This window comes from Pipra filicauda, unplaced genomic scaffold, assembly GCF_003945595.2.
Source record: "Pipra filicauda isolate LSUMZ 115617 unplaced genomic scaffold, ASM394559v2 scaffold307_size998922_pilon, whole genome shotgun sequence".
Taxonomy (NCBI): Eukaryota; Metazoa; Chordata; class Aves; order Passeriformes; family Pipridae; genus Pipra; species Pipra filicauda.
The window spans coordinates 672,763-697,561 of record NW_024104429.1 but is presented as its reverse complement, the minus strand read 5'-3'; the positions used below and the strand labels follow the sequence as shown (position 1 = coordinate 697,561).

General features: G+C 50.9%; 1 protein-coding gene across 5 annotated transcripts in view; it reads left to right on the top strand.

Annotated features, from left to right (window-relative positions):
• The window catches only part of EXTL3 (exostosin like glycosyltransferase 3), a 134,165-nt gene that overhangs the window by 86,124 nt on the left and 23,242 nt on the right, over positions 1–24,799 (top strand). For 4 of the 5 annotated variants that reach the window (XM_027733464.2, XM_027733465.2, XM_027733462.2 and 1 more), the window contains 2 exons: positions 14,232–14,356; positions 18,627–21,243. In XM_027733464.2, the coding sequence (XP_027589265.1) occupies positions 19,096–21,243 (2,148 nt within the window). In that variant the 5' untranslated portion in view covers positions 14,232–14,356; positions 18,627–19,095. The remainder of the gene's footprint in view (positions 1–14,231; positions 14,357–18,626; positions 21,244–24,799) is intronic. The other variant, XM_039383369.1, reaches the window with a different exon arrangement.

Sequence of the window (24,799 nt, the reverse complement as noted above, 5' to 3'; positions counted from 1 at the left end):
CCCTGTGAACTGCTGAGCTCCCCCCGTGCCTGGAGTCGAGAGTGTTCCCCACCCAGCTGGAGAGCTGCAAGGGGGAGGCGCTTCCTCTGCCCCCCTTCCCATCTGAGCTGTTCCACGTGAGCAGCTCGGGTTTTATGAAGCCTCTGAAAGGTTTTTGACTCTCCCATGAGGAGAAAAGGCCGTGTGTCGTTTGCATCCCTTCGTTGTTTCGCCAGGAATCCGCCCATGCCAGAAACATCTTTGTGAAACCTCTCCTTTGACAGAGAACTCTGTGGCTGCTTTGATAACCGATGTTTTGGATGTCTCTGTGCTCTGCTGGTTTGTGTTATCCCCACAAAAGGTGGGAAGGGAAGTTGCCTGTCACTCCAGTGTCTCCTTTTATAGGTGCTGGAGGCAATAACCCTCCCCCTGTGGTTCCTGGGAGTTGATTCATTGGTGAGTGCTGTGAACTAGTGGGACACTGGGATTCCCAATCCTTCCCCAGCCAGGGCTCTGCTCCCAGGTGGATGCACAGCTCAGGAACAGGAGCCTGGTCACTGGGGCCTGAGGGGACACTCCTGGGCCCAGGGTGTAACACCCAGCAGTGACCTTGGCCCGCTGCCCCTGACCCACATGATTCTGGAGGTTGGCACCACCAGGAATCACATCCCCAGGGCAGGTCAGGTGTGGTCAGAGTGTTTGGGAAGGTGAGGAAGGGCATGGAAGTGGCTGGATTACACCTGCTGGACTTGGGGCAGAGAACAGGCCTGGGGGCCATGGCAGCCCATCCCAAAACCACAGAGCCTCTCTTTCCCCTTTTCCAGTGATAATGACACTGAAAACCGGCCCAGACCAGAGGAGAAGCACAGATCTATCTACCTCTTTCTTTCTTTCTTCCTTCCTTTCTTCCTTCCTTCCTTCCTTTCTTCCTTCCTTTCTTCCTTTCTTCCTTCCTTTCTTCCTTTCTTCCTTCCTTCCTTCCTTCCTTCCTTCCTTTCTTTCTTTCTTTCTTTCTTTCTTTCTTTCTTTCTTTCTTTCTTTCTTTCTTTCTTTCTCTCTTTCTCTCTCTCTCTCTCTCTCTCTCTCTCTCCCCCTTCCTTCCTTTCTTCCTTCCTTCCTCCCTTCTCCTTCCTTTCCTTCCCTCCTTCCCTCCTTCCCTCCCTCCCTCTCTTTCTCTCTTTTCTTCCTTTTCTTTCTTCCTTTTTTTTTTCCTTTCAGCCAGCCCAGATTGGCTGATACTGTAAAGCGAGACTTTTACCACAGAACATAATGATGATGAAGAAATGAGTATCCTTAAAAATCAGAGTTGATTGAGTTGTTGAATTGCCATTCCTGTCCCAGCAGGTCCCTGTGTCTCACCCCTGTCACACCAATGCCTTGTGCTGTCAGAATGTCGGCAGGGAGAGTCACCTGGGGCCTCTTCCACGAACACCTGCCTTTCCCTGGGTTTTCCAGCTAAATGCTGAGGAATGGCATTACTTGCAGGATAAAAGGTATAAAAGTTAGGGTCGTTGGGCTCTCCTGAGCAAATCCTTTCACCTCCACCTCACGATTCCAAACAAGCAGGAGAGCGTCGGCGCCGGCTCATCCCGGCTCCGAAGGGTTTGTGTGAGCAGGGCAGGCGGAACGCACAGGAGGGAGAAAATATCCCAATCCCTTTGCTATTTACAGCCAGTTCACCAGCAATTTCCTTGCTCCCAGTGGCCAAGTTGCCAGCTGTGACTGATGAATTCTCCTTAGGAGCTGATGGATTCTCCTTGGGTCAGCGACACGACTTGTCTGGACACACTTGGGGGGTTCTGCCTCCGGCTGATGGAGCTCACCCAGAGCATTCCCAGCAGCTCTGTCACCCTCTGGATTGGCTGGAGCAGGGACATGCTGGGCTGGGCTCTGGCAGTCTGAGCTTGCCAGGGTGGAGAAGGAAAAGGAGTGTTTTGTTTCCTATTTGCTTAAGATCTGCTTGAGCTGGACTTGAGAGTTATTGATGTTCACCCTGTCTCTGTACTGAAACTCTGTGACTGTTCAAACAGTTCTCAGCTGAAAATATTGGGTTGCCTCTTGCTAAAGCCTTATTTGATTTGGCTTGTTTTGTCAAACCTCCCAAAACAGTGGCTTGTTTTAGCCTTTTGTCTCCAGATAACATGCAAGGATCAGGAGGGAATGCACTGCTGTCTTCTGGGAATTAGAGGCACCATGGATCACCTGGAAGTGTCCAAGGCCAGGTTGGATGGGGCTTGGAGCAACCTGGGCTAGTGGAAGGTGTCTCTGCCCATGGCAGGGGGGTGGAACTGGATGAGCTTTAAGGTCCCTTCCAACCCAGACCAATTTATGATTCTATTTGGGGTTGCTCTTTAAATGTCACAAGGAAGGGAATAGACATAAATAAGGCAGAATGGGAAAGATAAAGCAGCTCTTGTGGTGGTTGGAAATGGGAATAAAGTGCCTTTTTTGTCTGCATCAGGCAGGAGGAGGATGCCTGTTGTGAACAGGTGTGGTTGCCCTCCACTGGTTGATGTTAGAATGACCTCCCTTAGATCAGAGCTGGTTTTGGGGGGTCAGATCATTGTGTTTCCTCAGACTGAAGAGAGTCAGGAGCGTTTTAGATGCTGAGAATCGATCAGGGCAACTCCTCAGCCTTGGTCTGCAAAGCCACCCTGGGCAAGAGGCGAATTCTGAGCTGCTGAAGGAGGACGAGTTGTCCAGAGCCAAGGGATGCACCAGAGTGGGTCACTAAACACGCCAGGGTTTGCAGAGGGCTGCAGGAACCTGCAGCAGGGCTTGGAGAGGCTACAAAACACAAGATGTGGCTCTGAGGAATCTGTCACTGAGGCCTGATGATCCCACAGCACATCCCAAAACCAGCAGCTCAGCCCTTGCCTCCTGCTCTGCTCAGCAGAGTAGGCTTGAGTTGTTCATCAGGCCTAATTATGTGACAGATTTAATTACCAAATCACTTGCTGGCCTTCAGCTTTATGAGAAGAGTCTAAAAGTGAGTTTATCAGCCCAGCAGAGGAGCAGAGGCTTAGAGGACTGAAGGGAGCTGCATCCAGCACTGGTGATTTCCACTCGGGTGCTTGTGCCGTGTCCTTGAAGGTTTTGCTGATGCTAAGCCAGGTAATCTGGTCAGCAAAAAACACTGACTTGTGCTTTGGGGTTTTTTTTATTTTATTTTCCATTTGGATCAGGACCAGCAAAGTCAGGGAGAAAGCTGTGGCAGCTGCACTAAAGGTGAAACCTTTGCTCTGCGTTTGGAACCGTTTCAAAATGCGAATCCTAGGAACTATGGATTTTTGTCTTCTATGGATTTTGGCAAGGCAGCAGCTGGAGCAGCTGAAAGGGAAATGAACCTGAGAGGGAACTTTTGACTTTGGTGAAACTCAATAGTTACACTTTCCAGTAACAGCAGAAGGCATTTCTAAAAAGAAGAAGAAAAAAAAAAAAGCCAGGCCTGGTGACACCTGGAATTCAGGCAGCACCTGCTCCATACTTTTTTTTCCCACTACAGCAACCAGACAGGATCCAGTGTGGGATGTGCACAGCCCGTGTGTTGGATACACGAAAGGATTTGGGGAAATGATTGTGTAGTGGCTGAGCGGGAGAGTCCTTAAAAGGATGTCCCTTAAAATGTTTTTTAGTGTCAGCCCAGCCCATTTAATCTCCCAGTGTTGCTCTTTTTAATGTTTTATCACCTCCTACAAGGATAAAGTCCTACAATGCCACTAAAACACCTTGAATTTTAGTGTGAAAGTGGTACATGTGTCTTAATTGTGCAGATTTATTCCTCTGTCCAGGGGGAAATGTTGGAGAGAAGGAAGCCCAGTGTGCTGGGAGTTGCCAGGTCATCCCGTCAATGACAAGCTTACAAAGAGTTACTTTTATTATCCATTGCAGCTTTATCCAGTCAGATACCTCCAGGAAAGGCTTTCACCTTCTCTTTGGCATTCCTTTGCATTGTAGAATAAGTGAGGTTGGGAGGGATCTCTGGGGGTCTCTCATCCAGTGTCCTGCCTGGGGTAAAGGCAGAGGAAGATGAGGTGGCTCAAGGCTTTGAGCTTTGACTCGTTGCTGGGGTGGAGGGTCCGCCAGCTCCATGGGCTCCTGTTCCAGTCACTTGTTTTCCTACTGGATATCCACGTAGGAGACCACATCAGGAACCTGGCTGATGTCAGGGTAACCAAGCAGGTCACTTGGGTTCAGAAGACAGTCGATGAGGGACAATTTGCCCGAGGTTCATCTGTGCTGCTCCCAGTCACCTTCCTGGGTAAGAAGGATTCACTCCATCCATGGCTGCCCACAGACTTCTGCTGGCAGCAAGGTGTTGCTTTCCTCTTTATTCCCACCTCTGAGGGACAGATTTTCTCCAGAGCTGGTTTGTGTTGTCAGAGTTAATGCTTGGACTGCAGGTAACCTTGGCTTCCTCTTGACTTGGCTGCTCCAGGGCTTTCACTGCCTTTGCTAATAAAGCCTTTACAATTGCTCAGAGACGCTTCAGGTTGTTAATGTTGAAATAAAGGGATTAATTCCGGGCCTCCCGCTGCTCAACTCGCACGTCTGGATTTTGAGGGAGCGCGTTTTCCCGGCGAGGCGCGAACAGGCTCCGGAAAACGGTTCCCTTTGATCAGCTCAGTGGGCTGGAACATCTCAGGAGGAGCTGTTGGACTCCTCAGCATCGATTTCCACTTGCCAGGCAATGGGAACAATTACCTTGGCTCCGTGAGGAACGAGCAGAGAGGGATCTCAGGGCAGGAATGCGGGCAGGGACGTCAGGAGCGCCTGCCCTTCAAACCTGCTCCTGCTGTTGGTTTTCCTGATGACTGAGTCACTATTTTAACCTTGTTTTCCCCACCTATGAATTACCTGTGCCTTCCTTTTGGGTTGCTGAGCACTGCTTGGCTGTCATGTAGAAAACTGTCAAGGTGGGGTGCCAAGCCCATACAAACCATTTTATTTTTAGTGCCTTTTGAAACCTTGGACATTTTGTTCTCCCTTTTATCCGTCCCTTTAATCACACGAAATGGAAATAAATTCAATCACAGCTGGTGCTGGAGAAGAATCATTAGGCCCATCCAGCTGGCTGTCTCGGGGCCAGTGTGGGATTGTTCCCTGCACTGCACTTCCAAAGTATTTTATCACCCCTAGTCTTGTGTGTGTGGAGTGATGAGAACCTTCCGCTCCTGTCAGCTCTGCTCATCGATCCCAACGGGAAGGGCTATTTTTAGGTGGCTGGAAGTAAATGGGCATCAGGCACCGCGGGAAGGGAGCGGGGTTATTTTTGGAAAGCCATCAGCAGCACTTCTGGCAGGTCCTGCTGCAAGTTTTGTCCTCGGTTGGGCTGGCTCAGGTTGTGGTATCAGTTCCCAGGGTTGTGAACCTGCTTTCCCGGGTGTGACTTGCAATCCAAGTCGGGAATTAGCAGCTGCTGGAGATTGATGGCATCGGTTTCTGGGATTTAATTCCCCCTCACCCCCCTAGGCTGGGTTGGATGGGACCCTGAGCAACCTGATCTGGTGAGTGGCACCGCTGCCCACGGCAGGGGGTTGGAACAGGGTGATCTTTAAGGTCCCTTCCAACCCAAACTGGTCTGTGGTTGTGTGATTCCAAGCCAGCCTGGCTCGGAGGGATGCAGGGTGGTGGTTGAGCTGGAGATTTTGGGGCAGAAGGTGAGATTGGCTGAGGGGCAACATGTGAAATACACCCCGAGTGGAGACAAACCCGTGGAGACAAACACACGGCTCCGGGTGAACATGCAGAAAACTTGGCATCTGTGGCCACACAGCAGGTTGGGTGTGCTCCTGGGAGTTTCCTTGGGATTGTTCTGCTCCTGTGGATTGCAGAAGGATGATGTTTCTTGCTTTTGCTTAGTCTTTCTCATAAAGAATTCTGTCATTTGGGGACGTGGTTCGGTGGTGGGACTGGCAGTGCTGGGGTGACGGTTGGACTCCATGATCTTAGAGGGCTTTTCCAGCCTGAATAATGCTGGGATTCCATGATTCCCTAAGCATTTTGGGACAGCTGTGCCACGGTTTGTGTGTGGAGCTGATGCTGCCTGGAACCATTAGGCCCTCCTGTTCCTTGGCTGTGAGTTGGAGCGGTGACCAAGCCTCAAAAAGCCCGAGCAGAAAACACTGGGAGTGTGATTTAGCTGCACATTATCTTCCCTCTCTCTCAGCAAAGTCTAATTTCAAAGGTCACAACATGCTCTCACCTGGGTGCTCCCAGCCTTTTATAGAGCAGTTAAAGGCCATTTCCTAAAATTAGCTTATGCTGGGGAAAGCTGATACTTGGCTCCCTGTTAGGACTCTTTCCAAAGCTCTGGATGGTCATTTACTTGATGGGCTCCTGTTGAAACTCACGGATACAAGGTAGGAAATGGAAAAAAACCAGCACCTGATGCTGCTTCCTAACTGAGAAGTAAAGTCAGGTGGGTTTTTTTGACAGAATTCCTCTTCTAGGTTGGTTTTGGAGGTGGTTTTTTTGGTTTTTAAGAATCTCTACTGAAGCTTCCCAGTGGGCTGCCTTTAGAGTCAGACTTACTTGTATTTTCCTCAAACTTCCCGGTGATCCAAACATGCTGGGGAGCTCTGGGGAGGGGGACACGTGGTTCTGAAGGAGACTGGGATGGCAAAGCACAGTCAGATCTGCTAAGCAACAGCATTGACACGTTTAAATAACTCTGCTGTTGACTAATGTGGAGTGACATATTGAGAGCAATTAAAAAAAAAAAAATGAAACTAGGCACAAATTTGGGAAATGAGTGGAATGGAAAGGGAACAAAGATGTTGGAGAGGAGGTTGGATAAAAGGGAGGGAGGGCTGCTCCACAAAGGAAGAGCCAGGGTGTCCATCAGGAAGGGGGAGACAATAGCAGAAGTGCAGATTTGTGCTGAAATTATCCCTTGGCAGTGGGATCCTGGTATTTCTGCTTCCCTGCCAGCACTGCTGGTTGCCAGGATTGGGAAGATTTATAGTGCCTGGTGCAGAGAGGAGCCTGCACCAGGGGGGAGTGTCAGGCAGCTCAGGGAAGGGAAGGTGGCTCTGGGAATGTTGTTCCTCTGGGTCTCTGTGGCGAGTTGGGTGTGAATCCTGTTGTGCCCACCCGTGTAAAGGTGTGGAATTAGGAGGGTTTGGATTTGTAGCTGGGAAAAAAATCACTTAGAAACATAAAACCATTAAATGGTTTGGGTGGGAAGGGACCTTAAAGCTCATCCTGTTCCACCCCCTGCCATTGGCAGGGACACCTTCCACTAGCCCTGGTTGCTCCATCCAACCTGGCCTTGGACACTTCCAGGGATGGAGCATCCACAACTTCTCTGGGCAGCTTGCAGAGCTCACCTGTGGAATTTGCTGCTGCAGGAAGCTGTGAAACCAAGTGCTGGATGTGGTTTTCCTTCTATTATCCCCCCCCCTTTTTTTATTAACAATTCAGACTTCGTACGATTGAGAATGTCTGTGATTGATTGCTTAAAAAAACCAGTATTTTTGTGGACAGCTTCTGTTCTTCAAGGGCTCATCCAGCTCCTGTTCGCTAACGATTCGGGGGAAATGGTTCCCAATAAGCTGCTCTGTGATTTATGATTATTTTGCACCAAAGCAGCTGGAAAGGAGCACTCAGGAGCGAGGGGCTGGGGGAGAACGGATCATTGGGTTGATCTGATATAGCCATCCTGGTGCTTTCTTATTATTTTTATTGGATTCTGTGCAGTGGTCAAATTGAGTTGTGAATTTTGTGCCTGTCTTAATTGACTCGGTTCCGGGCCGGTGCCTTCGTGGCTCTGCGTGGAGCTGGTGGCTGTGTCACTGAGCCCTTCGGAGCCCTGTGCTCACCAGCACGACTTTCCCAGCCCCTGGGAATGTGCCCCCCCTTTTTCCTGGCTGGGCATCAGGTGTTTGCTCTGGCAACAGTTGGCTCACACACTCTCCAGCCTCTGAAAGGGAGAGAGCTGTGCCGCCCCTCGGGCTGTTTTTGTGGGATCAGAGCCACTTATGAGGTGGCAGAGCAGGAGATGCTGGGCCTTGCTCTTCTGTCCGTGGTGACCGATGTGAGTGGCCAGAAGAGGCGTTTGTGGCTTCCTCATCCATTAGGAACTCTCAGCATCTGCTGTCTCCGTGTGATCCCTGCAGCTGGCATGGGCTGGAACCAGTCTGATCTTCGGGATGATGGCTGGGAGATGGATTGGAAGCAGTTGCTCCATCTGCAGGAGCCTTGTGCTGGCACAGTGTCCCACTGCCTGTCTTTGAGCCACTCTGAGGACACTTGGCCCCTCTTCCCCACAAAAATAGCTGCTGTGTGTGGGAGATTCCTGCCTGGAGTGTTTTTAAGCCAAAGTAGCTCCAACCTTCCCAAACACACCCCTTCTGCTAACATTTGGATTCCCTCCACCTCCTGTTGTGAGCAGGCAGGTGGGACTGAGTGCTGAGGATTACTGGACAGTCTCTGGAGTGCAGAGTGTATCCACGATATCCACAGCACGTGCTTTCTCTGGGAATTTTCCCTCCTGGCCACGAAAGTGCATCAGTGATGTGAGCTGTTGAAAGCTACGGACCAGCTCTGTCCTGCACATCCTGCTGCCAATCCAGGGAAGCTGTTAATCCATTAACTTGACAGAAACCTGCCTGGTTTTAGCTGCTCAGGAATAGCACCAGTGTGGCCACTCGTGGCTGAAGCGTTTGGGCTTCGGATGGTTGTGTCAGGCAGATTGTCTCAAAGCCACAAGGTATTGAGCTGGCTTGTGTGTTTGACACCAGTCCATAAAGATGTCTTTAAAAAGACACTGTTGTTGGCATTAGATGCTCTTTAATGTTGTCAGAGTGTCCTAATAAAGCAGGGCTTTGGCATCTGGGCTTGTCCGTTAGTCTTCCAATAACCATTGAATCCATCAGCTGTTTGCACTCAAATTAGAGGGATAGAGCTCACCAAAGCATTAACTCCCTATAAACAGTCTGAAAATAGGGAACTGAGGCTCTTTATGGAGTGCTGAAGACCGAAGGCATCAAACAGTAGGAATTCAGGCTTCCTTTGTGCTGCTGTTCCCAGCAGAACTTGGGGGGGTGCGTTGACCCAGCAGGTGACATTTTTCTGACCAAATAATCATTCCAGCTGTTTCTCCAGCTAGCTCAGAGGACGCCATTAGGCTCAGGAAAGCAGCTGGGAAGCGCCTTTGGACCAGGCTTGACTTGGTTTTGGGTTTCAAAGGCAGAGGACTTAAAAAATACCAACCCAACTCGCACAAGGAGTTGTGTGTCGATGCCTTGGCCTGGAAGGCGGCATTGGAGCTGGAAGATCTACTGGAGGGTGTCAATTTACTCAGGCTGAATCCTTCCCTGAGGATTGCTCTTGTTCTCTGGAATTAGAGGATAATGTTTTATTCCTTGATGTCTCCCTTTTGCAGTTCCTTGGCGTGAGCAGGGAACAAACTCCGGCAGAGACCGGAGTGGCACGAGAGTGATCCAGGGCTCTGTTGGACCAGGAGGTGTATGGAGGGTGCAGTGAAGCAGCAGAGCTGTGGGAGAGGGAGGACGGGAGAGACTCAAAGTGGGGAAAGTGGGATTTGGGCAGCAGAGGAGAAAGGTGGTGAGAGAGGGGAAGGATCTCAGCAGCTGCGTTTTACGCGGCCACTCCTGGATCCTGCAGCTGTTCATTAGGAATTCTGTTTATGCCACAGGGAGTTTTGGAGGCTCTGAAGCTGACACAGTTTTAATAGACAAAGGCATTTTGAGTGCAGCACATCTGCTCTGGGATGCTGAGGAAGAGGCTCCATGCGGCAGTGCCACTGGTCGGGGCGTTTTGTTCCTCCTTTTTTTTTATTTTAAGACCTCTCTTTTATCCTGAAAAGTGATGTTTGAGGTCAGAAGAAGTGCTGTGTTTGCTCATTAAGTTTGCAGCCCCTAAACAGCCCTGCCATGCTATTCCTAATATCCCTGAGTTCCCAACCCTAAGAGCTGGCAGAGTCACTTCTGGCATGGAAGGATCCCGAAGCATTTCCCAAAGGTGGCCATCGTGGAGGTGTCAGGCACAGGTTTGGGAATGGAGGAGAGGCCTCCCTTGGTCCATGCTGCATTATTAAAAATCTGGTGAGTAGGTCTTAAATGGATCAATTTATTTCCAGGCAGACTCAGTCTAACCCTTCAGCTTAGCTTTTATAACCCGTGGCTTTCCAAAGCCCATCTCATCTTGCTCGGTGATTGAATCCACCTCGTGCAGCTGGATAGTTAATTCCTTCCTTCACCTCCAGCTCTGGCCAAGTTCCTCGGATCCCTCTTTCCCTGACCTCTCTCTAGGGCCTCCAATAAACAGAACAGTGTCACTTTGCCCTTCCTAACTGGTCTGTTATTGCTACATCTGCCCTGCAGTGATTTTGGAATGTTTCCACCTCCCCATTCCGGTCGGAGAGCTCTCTGTGCCGGGCACGGGTGCTGAGTGGAATTTGCCGTCTCCCATCCTGCCTTTTCCAAGGACTGGGTGTTGTTAGTCTTTTCCAGCCACACAGCTTGAGAGGAGCTTTGTTTTTTATGTCTCTCTCCCTGCTATCCTGCAAGCAAAGCACTGGGCACCGGTGACAAGACAGCGCTCAGCGTGTGTCAAATTATCCGGCGTTCCAAACCCGGGCGGCAGCGCCGCTTTGTAGGAATTTAATTACCATGGATTCTGCTGGTGCTTATCTGCTATCATACACTCCTCTGCTGCTTAATGACTTCATTAAACACTCCCACAAACCTCAGGCACTGGGGTTTGTCCTCTCTGTGTGTTTTGAGGTGATGTATTTGTCCCTGTCCACACTGGCACGTCCTCACCTGGGCACTGCGAGGGTCCTGCAGGACCTTTGTTGGCTTTTCATAGAATCCCAGAATGGTTTGGATTGGAAAGGACCTTAAAGACCATCTTGTTCGACCCCCCTGCCACGGGCAGGGACAACTCCCACTATCCCAGGTTGCTCCAAGCCCCGTCCAGTCTGGCCTTGGACACTTCCAGGGATCCAGGGGCAGCCACAGCTTCTCTGGGCAACCTGTGCCAGGGCCTCCCCACCGTCACAGGGAAGAATCTCTCCCAAACATCCATTTTTATTATCCAATAATATTTTATTTCTTTATTTCATAGCAATGCCTGGGCTGGCAGAGCTCTTACCTGTGGTGCCTCTTGGTTTCAGGTGGGGGCTTTCTCTGACACGGGGCCTGGGCCAGCAGCAGTTTTACAGCACAGATGCTTCATGTTGTGCCAGTTCTGGGTGTCTGTGGGTGCCTGGAACAGGAGGGAGATCTTAGATACACAGAGATTCTCCGAGGGCTGGAGCTCTGGACCCAGGCTGGGAGAGCTGGGGGGGTTCACCTGGAGAAAAGAAGGCTCCAGGGAGACCTTGGAGCTCCTTCTACAGCCTAAAGGGGCTCCAGGAGACCTGGAGAGGGACTTGGGACAAGGGCTGGAGGGACAGGATACAGGGAATGGCTTCCCACTGCCAGAGGGCAGGGAGAGATGGGAGACTGGGAAGGAATTGTTGGCTTGGGAGGGTGGTGAGGCCCTGGCACAGGTTGCCCAGAGCAGCTGTGGCTGCCCCTGGATCCCTGGAAGTGTCCACGGCCAGATTGGACAGGGCTTGGAGCAACCTGGGCTAGTGGAAGGTGTCCCTGCCCGTGGCAGGGGATGGAATGAGATGACTTTAAGGTTCCTTCCAACCCAAACCATTCTGTGATCCGCATTTCCAGCTTGCTTGGCAATGGACTGTGTGGGATAAGAACCCTCCTGCTGTATAAATACGGGTGATTACAGCACATCAGGTGATTTAGTTATTTGGGGTGATCCATTGACCTTCTCTGAGGCAGAACAGCCCCATTTACTGTGATGAAGCTTCTCCCAAAAGTGCAGGTGACCGTCAGCTGTTAATGAGGCCGCGGGCGGCTGCCCATCCCACACTTCCCAGAGGGGAGGGAAAAGCTGATGTTGGACACACAGCAGCACGGACACACCCGGGGGAGCAGGTGAAGGAGCTGTTACAGGGAGGGAAGGCACACTTGGAGTTGTTTAACATGGTTCATTTGGCCACGGGGCGTCGATGAATGGAGTGTCACTGCACCTCGTTCAGATGTAGCAACTGGGGCTTCCCTGTTTCTTTAGGCTTTCCTTGGATATAAACTCCCCATCAGGACTCACTGCTGACCTGTCTCCTTGGCCTCTGAGGTCCATGAGAAACCATCCATGTGATTTTGTGCTTGTTAGAGGCCCCTTGATGGAGATGTTCATTCTCCAGCACTGGTTCATTCCCTGCATGTGGGAAATGGGCGAACTTTCCATAAAACCCCTGTAGAGGGATCATTCTCCACAGGGACCCTCCCTGCTGAGTGAGATGCTGTTAAACACCCTTTGTGTTTCTGTGCTCTTCAGGCAATATTTCCTTTTTCTTATAACCTTTCCAGGTCAGCAGAAAATTTAGATTTATGCTTAATTACGACCTGCAGGTTCTGTCAGAGGGCAGGAACCCGAACCTGCCACGGGGTTATTTCCTGCCGCGGAAGCAGCACCGAGGGTGTTTTAGGGACATGAGAGAGGTTTGTGGTTTTGCCTTGGGGAAAATAACCTGGCAACCACAAAGAATTCCAAGGACTTGAGCTGTCTCATGGAGTCAGCGTTTGGGGAATCAACCCTGTCTGGAGTTGACCTCTCCAGGCTTCTCTGGTGTGATGTGGAGCACCCGGCTCTTCACTGTGGTTTTACCTCAAGACTGCTCTTGTTCATTAATTAGTTCAAGGTAAAAGCCTCCCACACCCAATCTATCCCTTTTAGAAGTGTCTAAAAGCTCGCGCCGCTGCACGATGGAGAACCCTCGGTTTGCTTCCCGCATCCCAAAACACCTGAACTGGGAATGTGGTGAGCGCTCCCAACGCCAGCCACCGTGTGGTTGTATGGGTTTCCCAGCCTGCTCCTAAAGCTCTGCCCTGTGATCTCTTTCTCTGAGATTTGGGGAGGAGAGGAGTGAACCTTGAATCCAGGATTCTCTGCCGCCCAATCCCGCGGGACGCAGATGGATTTGCTCGTAAGCTGGATGTTCCTCTGAGCGGAGAAGTGCTTGTGTGCAGCCCGGGGGGAAAAAAATAAAACACTGTGACTGGTTTATTACCAGAAAACAACACTAAATAATAAATTTAAGAACTAAAAGCTCTATATGTAAAGTAGATTTCAGGATGCATTATGCAAACAGCAGAAAGGCACCAGAGGAGGGAACGGGCTGGGAAAAGGCAGGCTGGGAAGATGGATGATCTTGAGGACGGGACAATTGGATGTGGAGTGAATCCCAATCTGGGGTGACCTTGGGCAGGTTGTTTCTCCATTACCTGCTCTCTGAAAGCTGGAGGAGGTTTTCCTGTGGTGTTCAGGATTCCATCAGAATAAAGGAATGTTTATGGAGCACTTAGTTGAGCTGAGCAGGACAGGGCAAAGCATCAGGTACCTGGGAGCACCTGGGGGGGAGGTTTCTGCACCTTCTCACCACAATACTGAGCATCTCCTGGAGCAGGATCCTGTCCCTGTGCCCCAGGTGGGAACACAAAGCTGGGAGCCAGTGGCAGTTCTTCGCTTGTCTGCCTTGGAGCAGTTTGAGTTCACCTTTGCTGTGGAAAGAGGGAGAGGGAGGCCTGGAGGGTCCGTGATTTCCTCTGGTTGGTGGAGAGAGGCTGTGCCAGAGCAAGCACAGGAAGGAGCTCTTGGATGATTGTCCAGGACCCCTTTATCCCACACGTGCCCACGGGGATGGGCAGCACAGCTGGAAGCAGGTTTGGCTTCGCGTGGAGCTGCAAACACAGTGAATGTTGCTTGGTTTAGATAAAAGCTCCCTAAAGCTGGGGATGCAGTTTATCCCCAGAATTTACAGATTACAGGACCTTTTACCAGTGTGTTGATCTCAGCCTGGGAGAATTTCTCTGGGCCCCTGAGCTCTGGAGAAGGTACAAATCCCTCATGACAATCCCGAGGCTGCCGCATGTGGAGCGTTTCAGAGCAAATTTTCCATCTGCTCCTTTCAAAGAGCTGCTCTCAAATGTACCTTAAAGCACACACCTAATAGATTTATTCTCCTTGTTCAACTGCTCCTGTTCCCAAAGCAGTTGGAGATTTGGGGTGTAATCCTTTCCTTTGAGAGCTTTAGGAAGCAGAAAGTTATCGTTGCTGAAGGGCTGTTTGCTGCTCGTTTCTTTTCCATTACACCTGTTCTGAAAAGGGGGGGGGGAATATCCTGTATTTTTATTTTCTTTCTTGGATTTTATTTCTAGTGCTGGTCAGAGAGACTTGGCAGCAGAAACTGTCTATCCAAGCCTTCAGAGATAAAGCACAGGAGTCACTGACACACTCCCTGACGTCCTTCTCCGTTTGTCAGGAGGGAGCCAGCGGGACACAGGTGGGTTCATTCTCCACAGAAAAGGCCATCAAAGCAGGACTTTGTGAGGGTGACACAGCAGCAGTAGCACTGCAGAGCCATCATTTCATAAGGAAAGGCAGTAAGGATGGGTATGGATGTGTGCAGACGAGAGTTTGGGAGCTCTAATTTAGCAGATGCAGGATCCCCGTGGATTTTCCTCCCCACAGTGCAGTCTGTGCTCCGTGTTGTGCCTGATGGTTATGGATTGCTCTGCTAAGCCCTTAAAGACCACAAGTTTAAATTTTCCAGGCTCTGCTTGCAAATGTGCTGAGGAAGGAACAGCATTTCCCTAATTTTATCAGGAGATGGATAAATGGAGGTGCAAGCAGGGAGGAATAGTTGTTGCTCAGGTGTTTGCAAGAGGACTTGGAACATTTGCAGGGAAACGACTCCACGAGCACCCACAGATCAGACCAGCCTGGCACCTTCTAGAAATGCAAAATGAGGGACAACCTCGGGTATTCCCATAACTTCACCTGCTGTGGAGCTGGGGAAAGCTGGGAATGCAGCCTGAGCTTTGACAACGTGCTGGAACAGCAGTTTAGTTTCACAGCCCCGTTCCCTGGGAGAAGGAACTGCGGAGAGCAGACCTGTTGTGCCTGAGAAATCACTCGGGTTGGCATTTGGGAAGAGTCTCTGGTAATTATTGATCTCCTGATTTTCTAAGAGCTCTTCTTGCCTTTTTTTTTTTGGTGTGTGTAATTAGCTCCATCAGGCAGTGAAATCATGCTATAACATCGACAAGAGTTTTCAGTGTTGGGCTGGATTAAAGAACTAAATAGTACTTGGCAAAACCCAGCAACCAACCTGTTTCTCCTCCTCCCAGATTTCTTTTGGGGAATGACAGAAATCAGCAGCCTTTTTTCCCTGGTGCTGCTTGTTGCTGTTAAACACAACACTGAAGTCTCTCTAAGTGAAACCATGAATTGAGTTTTTTTACTTTGCCTTTTTTTCTTTTGAAGTCCTAATGACAGCGTGTTACAACCTCAGGCTCTGTTGAGTTGATGAGAAATAAAGTCTTAATAATGAAGAAGAGTCCAAGAGTGTGTCTAAAGCACTCACTTTATCACCAGCACTTATTTCATAGTGACAGTCAATACTTTTAACCGATCCCAAGCCACACATGGTGCATTTTAAATCCCTACTCAGCCTCCTCTGGTCTTTCCCATGTGGTGTTTTCCAAGAGAGCGACAGAGTCACTTTGTCAGCCTCAGCTTTCTGAGCACAAGGATGGTTTTAATTCACAACTCGCATTTTTAGGCCAAGAGGATAAAGTTTGTTCTGTGTCAAGGAAGGGAAGGACCAGGGGAGCCACTGGAAGGGTTGGGTGGCAGAGCAGCTGCTGAGGGTCATGTGTGGGGTGATGGATTTAGCTTTCCAAGGACCCCAGCTGCCATTTTAGGGAGTCCAGTTTACCATTTCATTACTGTTTATGGCTTATAAATGGCCAAAGTGGCCACAAAGGAATAAAATTTAGATGCAGTCTCACCTTCTGGGGATTCCTTTACCGCCTGTGGAGCTGCAGCTCTCTCTGACCAGCCCACAGCAACATCTCCATGTGCCCTCTCATTCTTTTTTTGGCCACATTTACGATTCCCTTATTTCTCTGTTGTCTCAACACCCTGCAGGGTTTGGCCCCACTTATCCCATGGCACCCCCAAACAAAAAATAACCAGCAGGGCTCGTTTTCCCCACGTGTGCCTTGAAGTTAAGCTGATTTTTAGATCAAGTGAGTGTGTGCTCTGGCATTTCCCTCAGGAAAAGCACTAATAGGGCAGCTCATCTCCTGGCCAGCTGTTTGCAGAAAACTGGTGGCAATTCCAGGATCTTTGCAGCCCCCGGGAGAGCAGGTGGAAATAGCAGAGAATGCCCGACTGGCACACACAGACACACAGCACGAGCTCCACTTGCTGCAGAGAGCTTAAAAAGGGGGGGAGAAGAAAGGGAAATAGACTTTAAAAGCCTTTTTTAATTAGTATTATTATTATTTTTGCCTTCAGTTGCCTGGGTTGTGCAGTGGCTCCTGCTGAAACCCTGCTGCTGTGGACCAGCAGTCCCGGAGCTGATCCCGGAGGCTGGAGCCTCCCCCAAGCCCTGCCAAATCCAAGAAAGCTGATTTAGCCTTTTGCTGACTTTTTAGCCTCTTTATCCTCCCAGCTTTCCAAGATTTACACCAGTGCTGTTTGCCAATGCCACGATTTTCAAATCTGCCTCAGTTTGAAGCATCCATTCTGCTGTGCTGCTCAATTTTGGGTCACGTTGGCAGGGGGTGGAAATCCCCTTTAATCGTGGGGTGTTAAATTACTGCCAGCAAACGGCCATGTAGCAATAGCCCTAAGAACTGTGCTTTATTACTCCACATATTCCCCCTTCCACGATGATTTTTCCTGTTTAAAATCAAATTTTCCATGTATTTTCCCCGACACTCGAGTACTGTGCTGAAAATTCCTCCTGACTTCTCCCTGCTCCTTTAAGGTGAACTTTTTTTTTTGCTTTGGCCCGTTTCCAGATCTTTCAGCTGAGATTTGCTTCCTTTCTGCTAATTCTTGATGAGGAGCTGAGAGGGGCATTAAATAGATTTAGTGAGAAATGACCGTCACCAGCGTGGATGACTTTCCTCTAATTAAAAATTGAAGTGGAAATGAAAAAGCTCCTCTTGAGGCCGTGCAGGAGCCCAGCACTGAATCCATCAGTGACGTGGCAAGTCCAGTGTGTGGAAGAATATCCCAGAAACTTCAGTGTCTTGGAGGATGCCAGTAAAAGGGAAGGGAGAGTTTCTAGTGGCAGAAGATTGATGTGGCCTAGATTTGAATCTGTTGGCCCAGGGCTAGAACTTGGAGCTGGGTTCCAGAGAATCAATGGTTTGGGTGGGAAAGGGCCTTAAAGGTCATCCTGTTCCACCCCCCTGCCACAGGCAGGGACACCTTCCGCTATCCAGAGTTGCTCCAAACCGTGTCCAGCCTGGCCTTGGACACTTCCAGGGATCCAGGGGCAGCCACGGCTTCTCTGGGCAACCTGTGCCAGGGCCTCCCCACCCTCACAACCAAACAATTCCTTCCCAGTATCCCACCTAAACCTGCCCTCTGGCAGTGGGAAGCCATTCCCCCTTGTCCTGTTCCTCCAGGTCCTTGTCCAAGGTCCCTCTCCAGCTCTCTTGGAGCCCCTTTAGGCTCTGGAAGAAGCTCCAAGGTCTCCCTGGAGCCTTCTCTTTTCCAGGTGTCCTCATGGATCCAGTGTGGAAAGGGACCTTAAAGACCAGCTCATTCCAGCCCTGACACCTTCTGCTATCCCAGGTTGCTCCAAGCCCCGTCCAGCCTGGCCTTGGACACTTCCAGGGATCCAGGGACAGCCACAGCTGCTCTGGGCAACCTGTGCCAGGGCCTCCCCACCCTCACAGCCAACAATTCCTTCCTAACATCTCATCTAAACCCAATCTCCTTCAGTTTAAGGCCGTTCCCACCACATGCCCTTGTGAAAACTCCCTCTCCAGGGACCTGTGCCATGTCCTTGATTTTTTATGCCTGTGCTAGGTAGGCACTCAGTGCCAGAGCAGAGTTTTCCAAGCTGATACCACCTGGGTGACAGGATACCCAGCAGATGCTGAATTCAGCACCTTTGCTTCGATGTGCAGTGTGGACTCTTCCAGTGTTGCCCAGGAACCCCCTCATCCGCAGCCAGCAGAGTTAATCACAGCCAACAGCCAGAGCGTTCCCTTTAAACTTCCTCCTGCAATGAATCAAAATTTTCCAGCAGGAAATGAAAGCAAAACACTTCATCTAAAAATTCCTCATCAGCTCTAGTCACTGGAGCAGAACAATGGTGATTACACTCAGCTGTGCAGTACAAATTCCCGGCGCTGCCGCGTCCCGGGATCCCAGCAGGGCGGGCAGGGACGGCAGGTGTGTGTTAATGTCTCCGTTTCCTACGTGAGGAGACGGGGCCTTGCAGGTGTTGAGCAGCTTCTGTGGAGCTACACAGCAGGACAGGGGCAGAAACAGGGATCCAGGTCCAGGGCTGGGGTGGTTGTGGGCTGGCAGTGAAGGAAGCGACCCTAATGAAGGGCAGAGTGCCTGGACAAAGCCACATCTGATGGATCCCATCACCTCCTCGGGTGTTCTGGTGTTAACCCCAGAGGTGTTGGCCATGTACAAAGGTTGTTCTTTTGAGACAGAGCAGTTGCTTTTAAATCTTGACGATGTTTTGGGTCATTTTGTTTGCATTGCCTGACCGGGTGGTTGTTCTCCTGCAGGAATGGCAGAGCGTCATCCCCGCAGCAGCGATGACAGAGACTGACGTTCCTACGAGTCTCTCCTGGCTCCTTCTCCACAATGGCCGGTGCATATTCATGGGACGGTAATGCAGGATGTCGGGAGCAGCGGTAGAGTTTGGCTCCGTCCCACTGCGTTTTCCTTCTGCCAGCTGGGACTTTGGATCGCCATGACGACGCCGTGACACTCCTGGCAAAGGTTGCCCGCTGAAAGGGTGGGCTGGGGGTGGGTGAGAAGGTCGATGACCGACTCCAGCGGGATCAAAAGTCGCGCCTGCAGCAAAACGACCGTGGAAGAGCCGTCGGCACGGCAAGAAGATGAAATTCCCCTTCCATTGGCTTCTCGCTGAGCAGGCACAATAACAGTTTTATCCAGGAGACTCGCTATACAAACTCTTTTGGTTATGGCTACTGATCCAACGTGATTGGGCGCGCGGCGACTCTGGAACTCATGACTGGATATACGATGTTGCGGAATGGGGGAGTGGGGAATGGAGGCCAGCCCTGGGTGTTGAGGTGGTCCAGTCGGATCCGGCTCACCTGGCTCAGCTTCACCCTCTTCATCATCCTCGTCTTCTTCCCCCTCATCGCCCACTACTACCTGACCACCATCGACGACGCGGACGACGCCGGCAAGCGCATCTTCGGGCCCCGGACCGGCAACGAGCTGTGCGAGGTGAAGCACGTGCAGGACCTGTGCCGCATCCGCGAGTCGGTCAGCGAGGAGCTGCTCCAGCTGGAGGCCAAGCGGCAGGAGCTCAACAGCGAGATCGCCAAGCTCAACCTCAAGATCGAGGCCTGCAAGAAGAGCATTGAAAATGCCAAGCAGGACCTGCTGCAGCTGAAGAACGTCATCAGCCAGACCGAGCACTCCTACAAGGAGCTGATGGCGCAGAACCAGCCCAAGCTCTCCCTGCCCATCCGGCTGCTGCCCGACAAGGATGATGTGACCTTCCCCCTGCCAAAATCCAACAGGAACTGCAGGCTGCACAACTGCTTCGACTACTCACGCTGCCCCTTGACATCTGGCTTCCCAGTCTACGTCTACAACAGTGACGATTACCCCTTTGGTAGCTCCTTGGACCCTTTAATTAAACAAGCCTTTGAGGCGACCGTCAGAACTAATGTTTATGTTACTGAAAATGCAAATATTGCTTGTGTGTACATAGTTTTAGCGGGGGAGATGCAAGAGCCCGTAATGCCAAAACCTACTGAACTAGAGCAACAGTTGCACTCTTTGCCGTATTGGAGGACTGATGGACACAACCATCTCATCATCAACTTGTCGAGGAAATCAGAGACTCAGAACTTCCTCTACAACATCAGCACGGGGCGTGCCATGGTCGCCCAGTCCACCTTCTACGACGCGCAGTATCGCCCGGGCTTCGACATCGTGGTGTCGCCCCTGGTCCACGCCATGTCCGAACCCAACTTCCTGGAAATCCCGCCCCAGGTGCCGGTCAAGCGTAAATACCTGTTCAGTTTCCAGGGGGAGAAGATCGAGTCTCTGAGGTCCAGCCTGCAGGAGGTTCGCTCTTTCGAGGAGGAGATCGAAGGCAACGCCCCGGCTGACTACGACGACCGGATCATCACCACCCTGAAGGCCGTCCAGGACAGCAAGCTGGACTTCGTTCTGGTGGAGTTCACGTGTAAGAACCAGCCCAAGGCGAGTCTGCCCACTGAGTGGGCTCTGTGTGGAGAAAGGGACGACAGACTAGAGCTACTGAAGCTTTCTACTTTTGCACTGATCATCACCCCCGGGGACACCCGTTTGGTGATCTCCGCCGGGTGCACCATGAGACTGTTTGAGGCTCTGGAAGTTGGAGCCATCCCGGTGGTTCTCGGAGAGCAGGTCCAGCTTCCCTACAACGACGTGATCCGGTGGAACGAGGCAGCCTTAATCATACCAAAGCCACGTATCACAGAAGTGCACTTCCTTCTGAGAAGCATTTCTGACAACGATCTCCTTGCCATGAGGAGGCAGGGCCGCTTCCTGTGGGAGACCTACTTCTCCACCTCGGACAACGTCTTCAGCACGGTCTTAGCCGTCATAAGGACTCGAATCCAAATCCCGGCCGCTCCCATCCGAGAAGAACCCGCCGTGGAGATCCCCCACCGCTCTGGCAAAGCTGCTGGTACAGACCCCAACATGGCCGACAACGGTGACCTGGACTTGGGGCCTGTGGAGACAGAACCCCCCTATGCATCCCCCAAATATCTCCGCAACTTCACCCTCACCGCGATGGATATCTACAGGAATTGGAACTCTGCTCCGGGGCCTTTCCACCTCTTCCCCTACACTCCCTTTGACCCTGTTTTACCCTCAGAAGCAAAGTTTCTGGGGTCCGGGACTGGGTTTCGGCCGATCGGTGGAGGAGCGGGTGGCTCTGGGAAGGAGTTCCAGGCTGCTCTGGGTGGCAACGTGCCCCGGGAGCAGTTCACGGTGGTGATGTTGACTTACGAGCGGGAGGAGGTGCTGATGAATTCCCTGGAAAGGCTCAATGGTCTCCCCTACTTAAATAAGGTGGTGGTGGTGTGGAACTCTCCCAAGCTTCCCTCCGAGGATCTCCTGTGGCCGGACATCGGTGTCCCAATCATGGTAAGGCAGATGGAGCTGTGCTGGTCTTGTTCCCTGGTGGGGTTTGTGTGTTGAAGTGGCTTTTCTGTAGTGTATCAGCTCAGCTTCGGTCCTGTGGGATGGTTGGAGGTGTCTGAACCTCATCTGGGTGTTGGAGAAAAACGAGAAGTTCCAGGTGTTTGGCACTCCTGGAACGGGAGTTGCTTGAGAGGAGCCCAGTGTGAGTCTCAAGGCTAAAAGCCAGGGATTCCTGCTCATTGGAAATCTTTCCTCAGGCTCCTGAAGTTCCTCGCTGCGAGGACCGTTGACACCTTATAAATACCTAAGTAGTAACTGTTTCTGCACTTCACCAGATGAATTTTTTATCAAAACAAAAGAGGGACCCACTGAATCCGTGTCGACTGCGAAGACCTCGGAACTCATCTCTCACTTTATATTACAAGGGATGGCAGGGAAGGAATTACAAGGCAAGGCCGACGTGGCTGCCAGAGCTTCCATGCTCCAAAGGTTGTAGCTGAGTTTTCCATAGGTTTGGGTTGGTTCTTTTTTTCCCCAGCCAAGCTGAAGGAGCGACACCTTCAAAGCCCAACGTTCATTTTCACACCCGGCTACTCACACATCGAGTTTGTAAGGGGTTAATTCTTAAATTATTATTTATGTATTAATTTTAGGACTTCTGTGTTGTCCCTGCATAACTTCCTGCCTGGCCATTGTTAACAATCAATATTAAATATAAATCTCCACTAAAGCACAGACACAGAACCACTGAGCCCACTGTGTGGGCTGAATCCGGCCGTGTTTGGAGGACAAATGGAAGGATAATGCCTCACAAATTAGGGAAAGGAAAAATAAAAGAGGGAGATGGTACTTAAGCAGGCAAACTGCGTGTGGTTTATGTGACAGGACACCACTGGGCTTAACAGCAACGTGAGCTTTATGCTGCGTGCAAAGAGATTCATTGATTTAATATTTCCTTTTATTATTATTGGGATGAATAAATCCTTCTGCTTGCATTTAAGAACCCTTATAGTCCAGGGACAATGAGGAGAGAAAATTGCTTGGATAATTGGGAAATAATCTTCCACATTAGTCCCCTTGAAGGTCTGAATTCCACGGAATCTTTGCATTGTGTCCGCTGGAAAACTGCGTCCTCCTTCGGAGCGCAGATTGTTCTCCTTGGAGTCGCTGATGGGTGTTATTTGTGAAGAAAAAAGATGTTTCTGTTGATGGAGGATAATGGCTTTTTGTGCCTTGCTCTCATCTGTTGTGTTGGAGCCCCAGTGGCTTTTTGGGGACTTGGACATAGGAGTTGTTGTTGCCTTTGAGGGGTCCGTGTGCTCTGGGGGATGTGCCGTGGGGAATGTTCGGTTCCGGGGAGGGAATTGTCCTGCGTCCTCTTGGGGATGTTGGATGGTAACACTGTGCTCGTGGCCAAGTGCCAGGGAATGGCTGGAGCACAGAGAGCTTCTACTGTGTCCTTTCTCAAGGTGTGATCATGTCTGCTTTCTTCCCATTTTTCTAAATCCCAGTTATTTTAAGAGCCGAAGTCTCCCGGGATCTCTCACAGGGAGAGGTTAACCCTGTGCAGCCTCCAGGCATCCATCCCACTCCTGTGCTTGTTGCTGAGTCTGTCTCCAGGCTGGATGTTTAACCCATGTTGTATTCATCTACATGGATGGTTTGGTGCAGGAATGGTGGAAAACTTACCTGGCCTTCATCAGGCAGCGACAAATCCTAAGATCTGCCGTGGAAAAGGGCACAAGAACTTGGGGAGCAGATGTGCTGGCCGAGGGAAGAGGCAGGTGGGGACGTGGGGTTGGAAGAAAGACAAGCCAGTGTCAAAAGAACCTGCAGAGCTGTGGATCTGATTTCCTTATGGGGAAAAAAAAAGCACCTTTTGATGGGGAATATCCAATTCTCTCAGATCTGGGAGCAGTGCTGAAAGATGTTTCAGTAACACTGGGATGCAGGGAATTGTCCTATGATCGGGTCCCAAAGCACAGAGCTTTGGGGGGAAGAGAAGGGAATGGGGGCAGATTTGGGGGCCCCTCCTTGTGATTGAAGTGTGTCCAGGCACCTCTGACTCCCAGGAACAACACAACAGCAGCACATGTGCCAGCATGATCCGTGATCAAAGCACCTGGAGCCGGAAGGTTACTGGTGAAAATCCAACAGCAGAAGGATGAGGAGCTGCTGGAGTGAGTCCAGAGGAGGCCCTGGAGATGCTCCGGGGGCTGGAGCCCCTCTACTCTGGAGCCAGGCTGGGAGAGCTGGGGAGGGTTCACCTGGAGAGGAGGAGGCTCCAGGGAGACCTTGGAGCCCCTTCCAGAGCCTAAAGGATCTCCAGGAGAGCTGGAGAGGAACTTGGGACAAGACCTGAAGGGACGGGACCAGGTGGAATGACTTCCCACTGCCAGAGGGCAGGGTTATTTGGGATATTGGGAAGGAATTGTTGGCTGGGAGGGTGGGGAGGTCCTGGCACGGGTTGCCCAGAGAAGCTGTGGCTGCCCCTGGATCCCTGGAAGTGTCCAAAGCCAGGCTAGACTTGGAACCACCTGGGCTAGTGGGAGGTGTCCCTGCCTCTGGCAGGGGGTGGGATGAGATAATCTTTAAGGTCCCTTCCAACCCAAACCATTCCATGATTCCATGTAAATCCCAGCCTAATGAGACAAACAAAGTGTGCAGCACATCTAGGGCTGAAAGAACCTTTGGAAGCAGAATAGAGTCCTGAGTCCCACCCGGGGGCTGCTGGTGACAAGAGCTTCAGAGTTCCTTGGTGGGACATTGAACTACATTCCAGCTGTGTTGCTCTGGGCTGGCAGAATTCCCTAAGGGAGAGTTGAGCTTCCTCCTGCAGCCTCACTGCATGGATTGACCTTATTTATTGATCAGTTCCTTGGAACTTCAGTTGCTTGGCTCTGGTTTGGTCCTCCAGAGCAGGTTATGTGGTTCCTTTTCCCTGGTGGGCTGGGAATTAATCAAGAGCAGAGCTCAAAGCTGCCTTCAAGTCTTTCATGGATAATGAGACAAACAGGGCTGCAGAATATATCTGATCTTTGGAAAAACTTTTACTTAAATACAGATTTCCTGTGATGGCATAATTTACTATAAAATCAGCGAGATTCCTGAGCTGCACAGGGGTCTGGTCAAACATTCTGACCCTCTACCCAGCCTGAGGGGACTCTGTGCAAACATAACCTGATGTGAAGTTGGTGTAACCACTCAGGGCTGCCCCTGGAACAGCTGTAGGTCTGTTACCCTCACTTTTAAAGTGCCTTTGTGCCAAAGCTGAGCTGTAAAAACCCGTTGCGGCAAAAAGCAAAGGCTGGGAACGAGAAGCCTTGTTTGTGTAACAAACACCCCCCTGTCCATCCCAGTGCTGTGGATGCTGCAGTGGTGCTGCTCACCCCTCACCAGCGACTGCTGCTGCTTTTCCACGTTTGTGGGGAAGAAAAGGGGGAAGGAGTTTGGATGAAACGCTGCTCTGAACAGCTGGGAAGGCTGCGGCAGGGTCGGAGTGAGTTTGGCTGTTTCTCCTTGCACATGCATTAATCTTGGAAAGGTTTCTGGCAGCAGA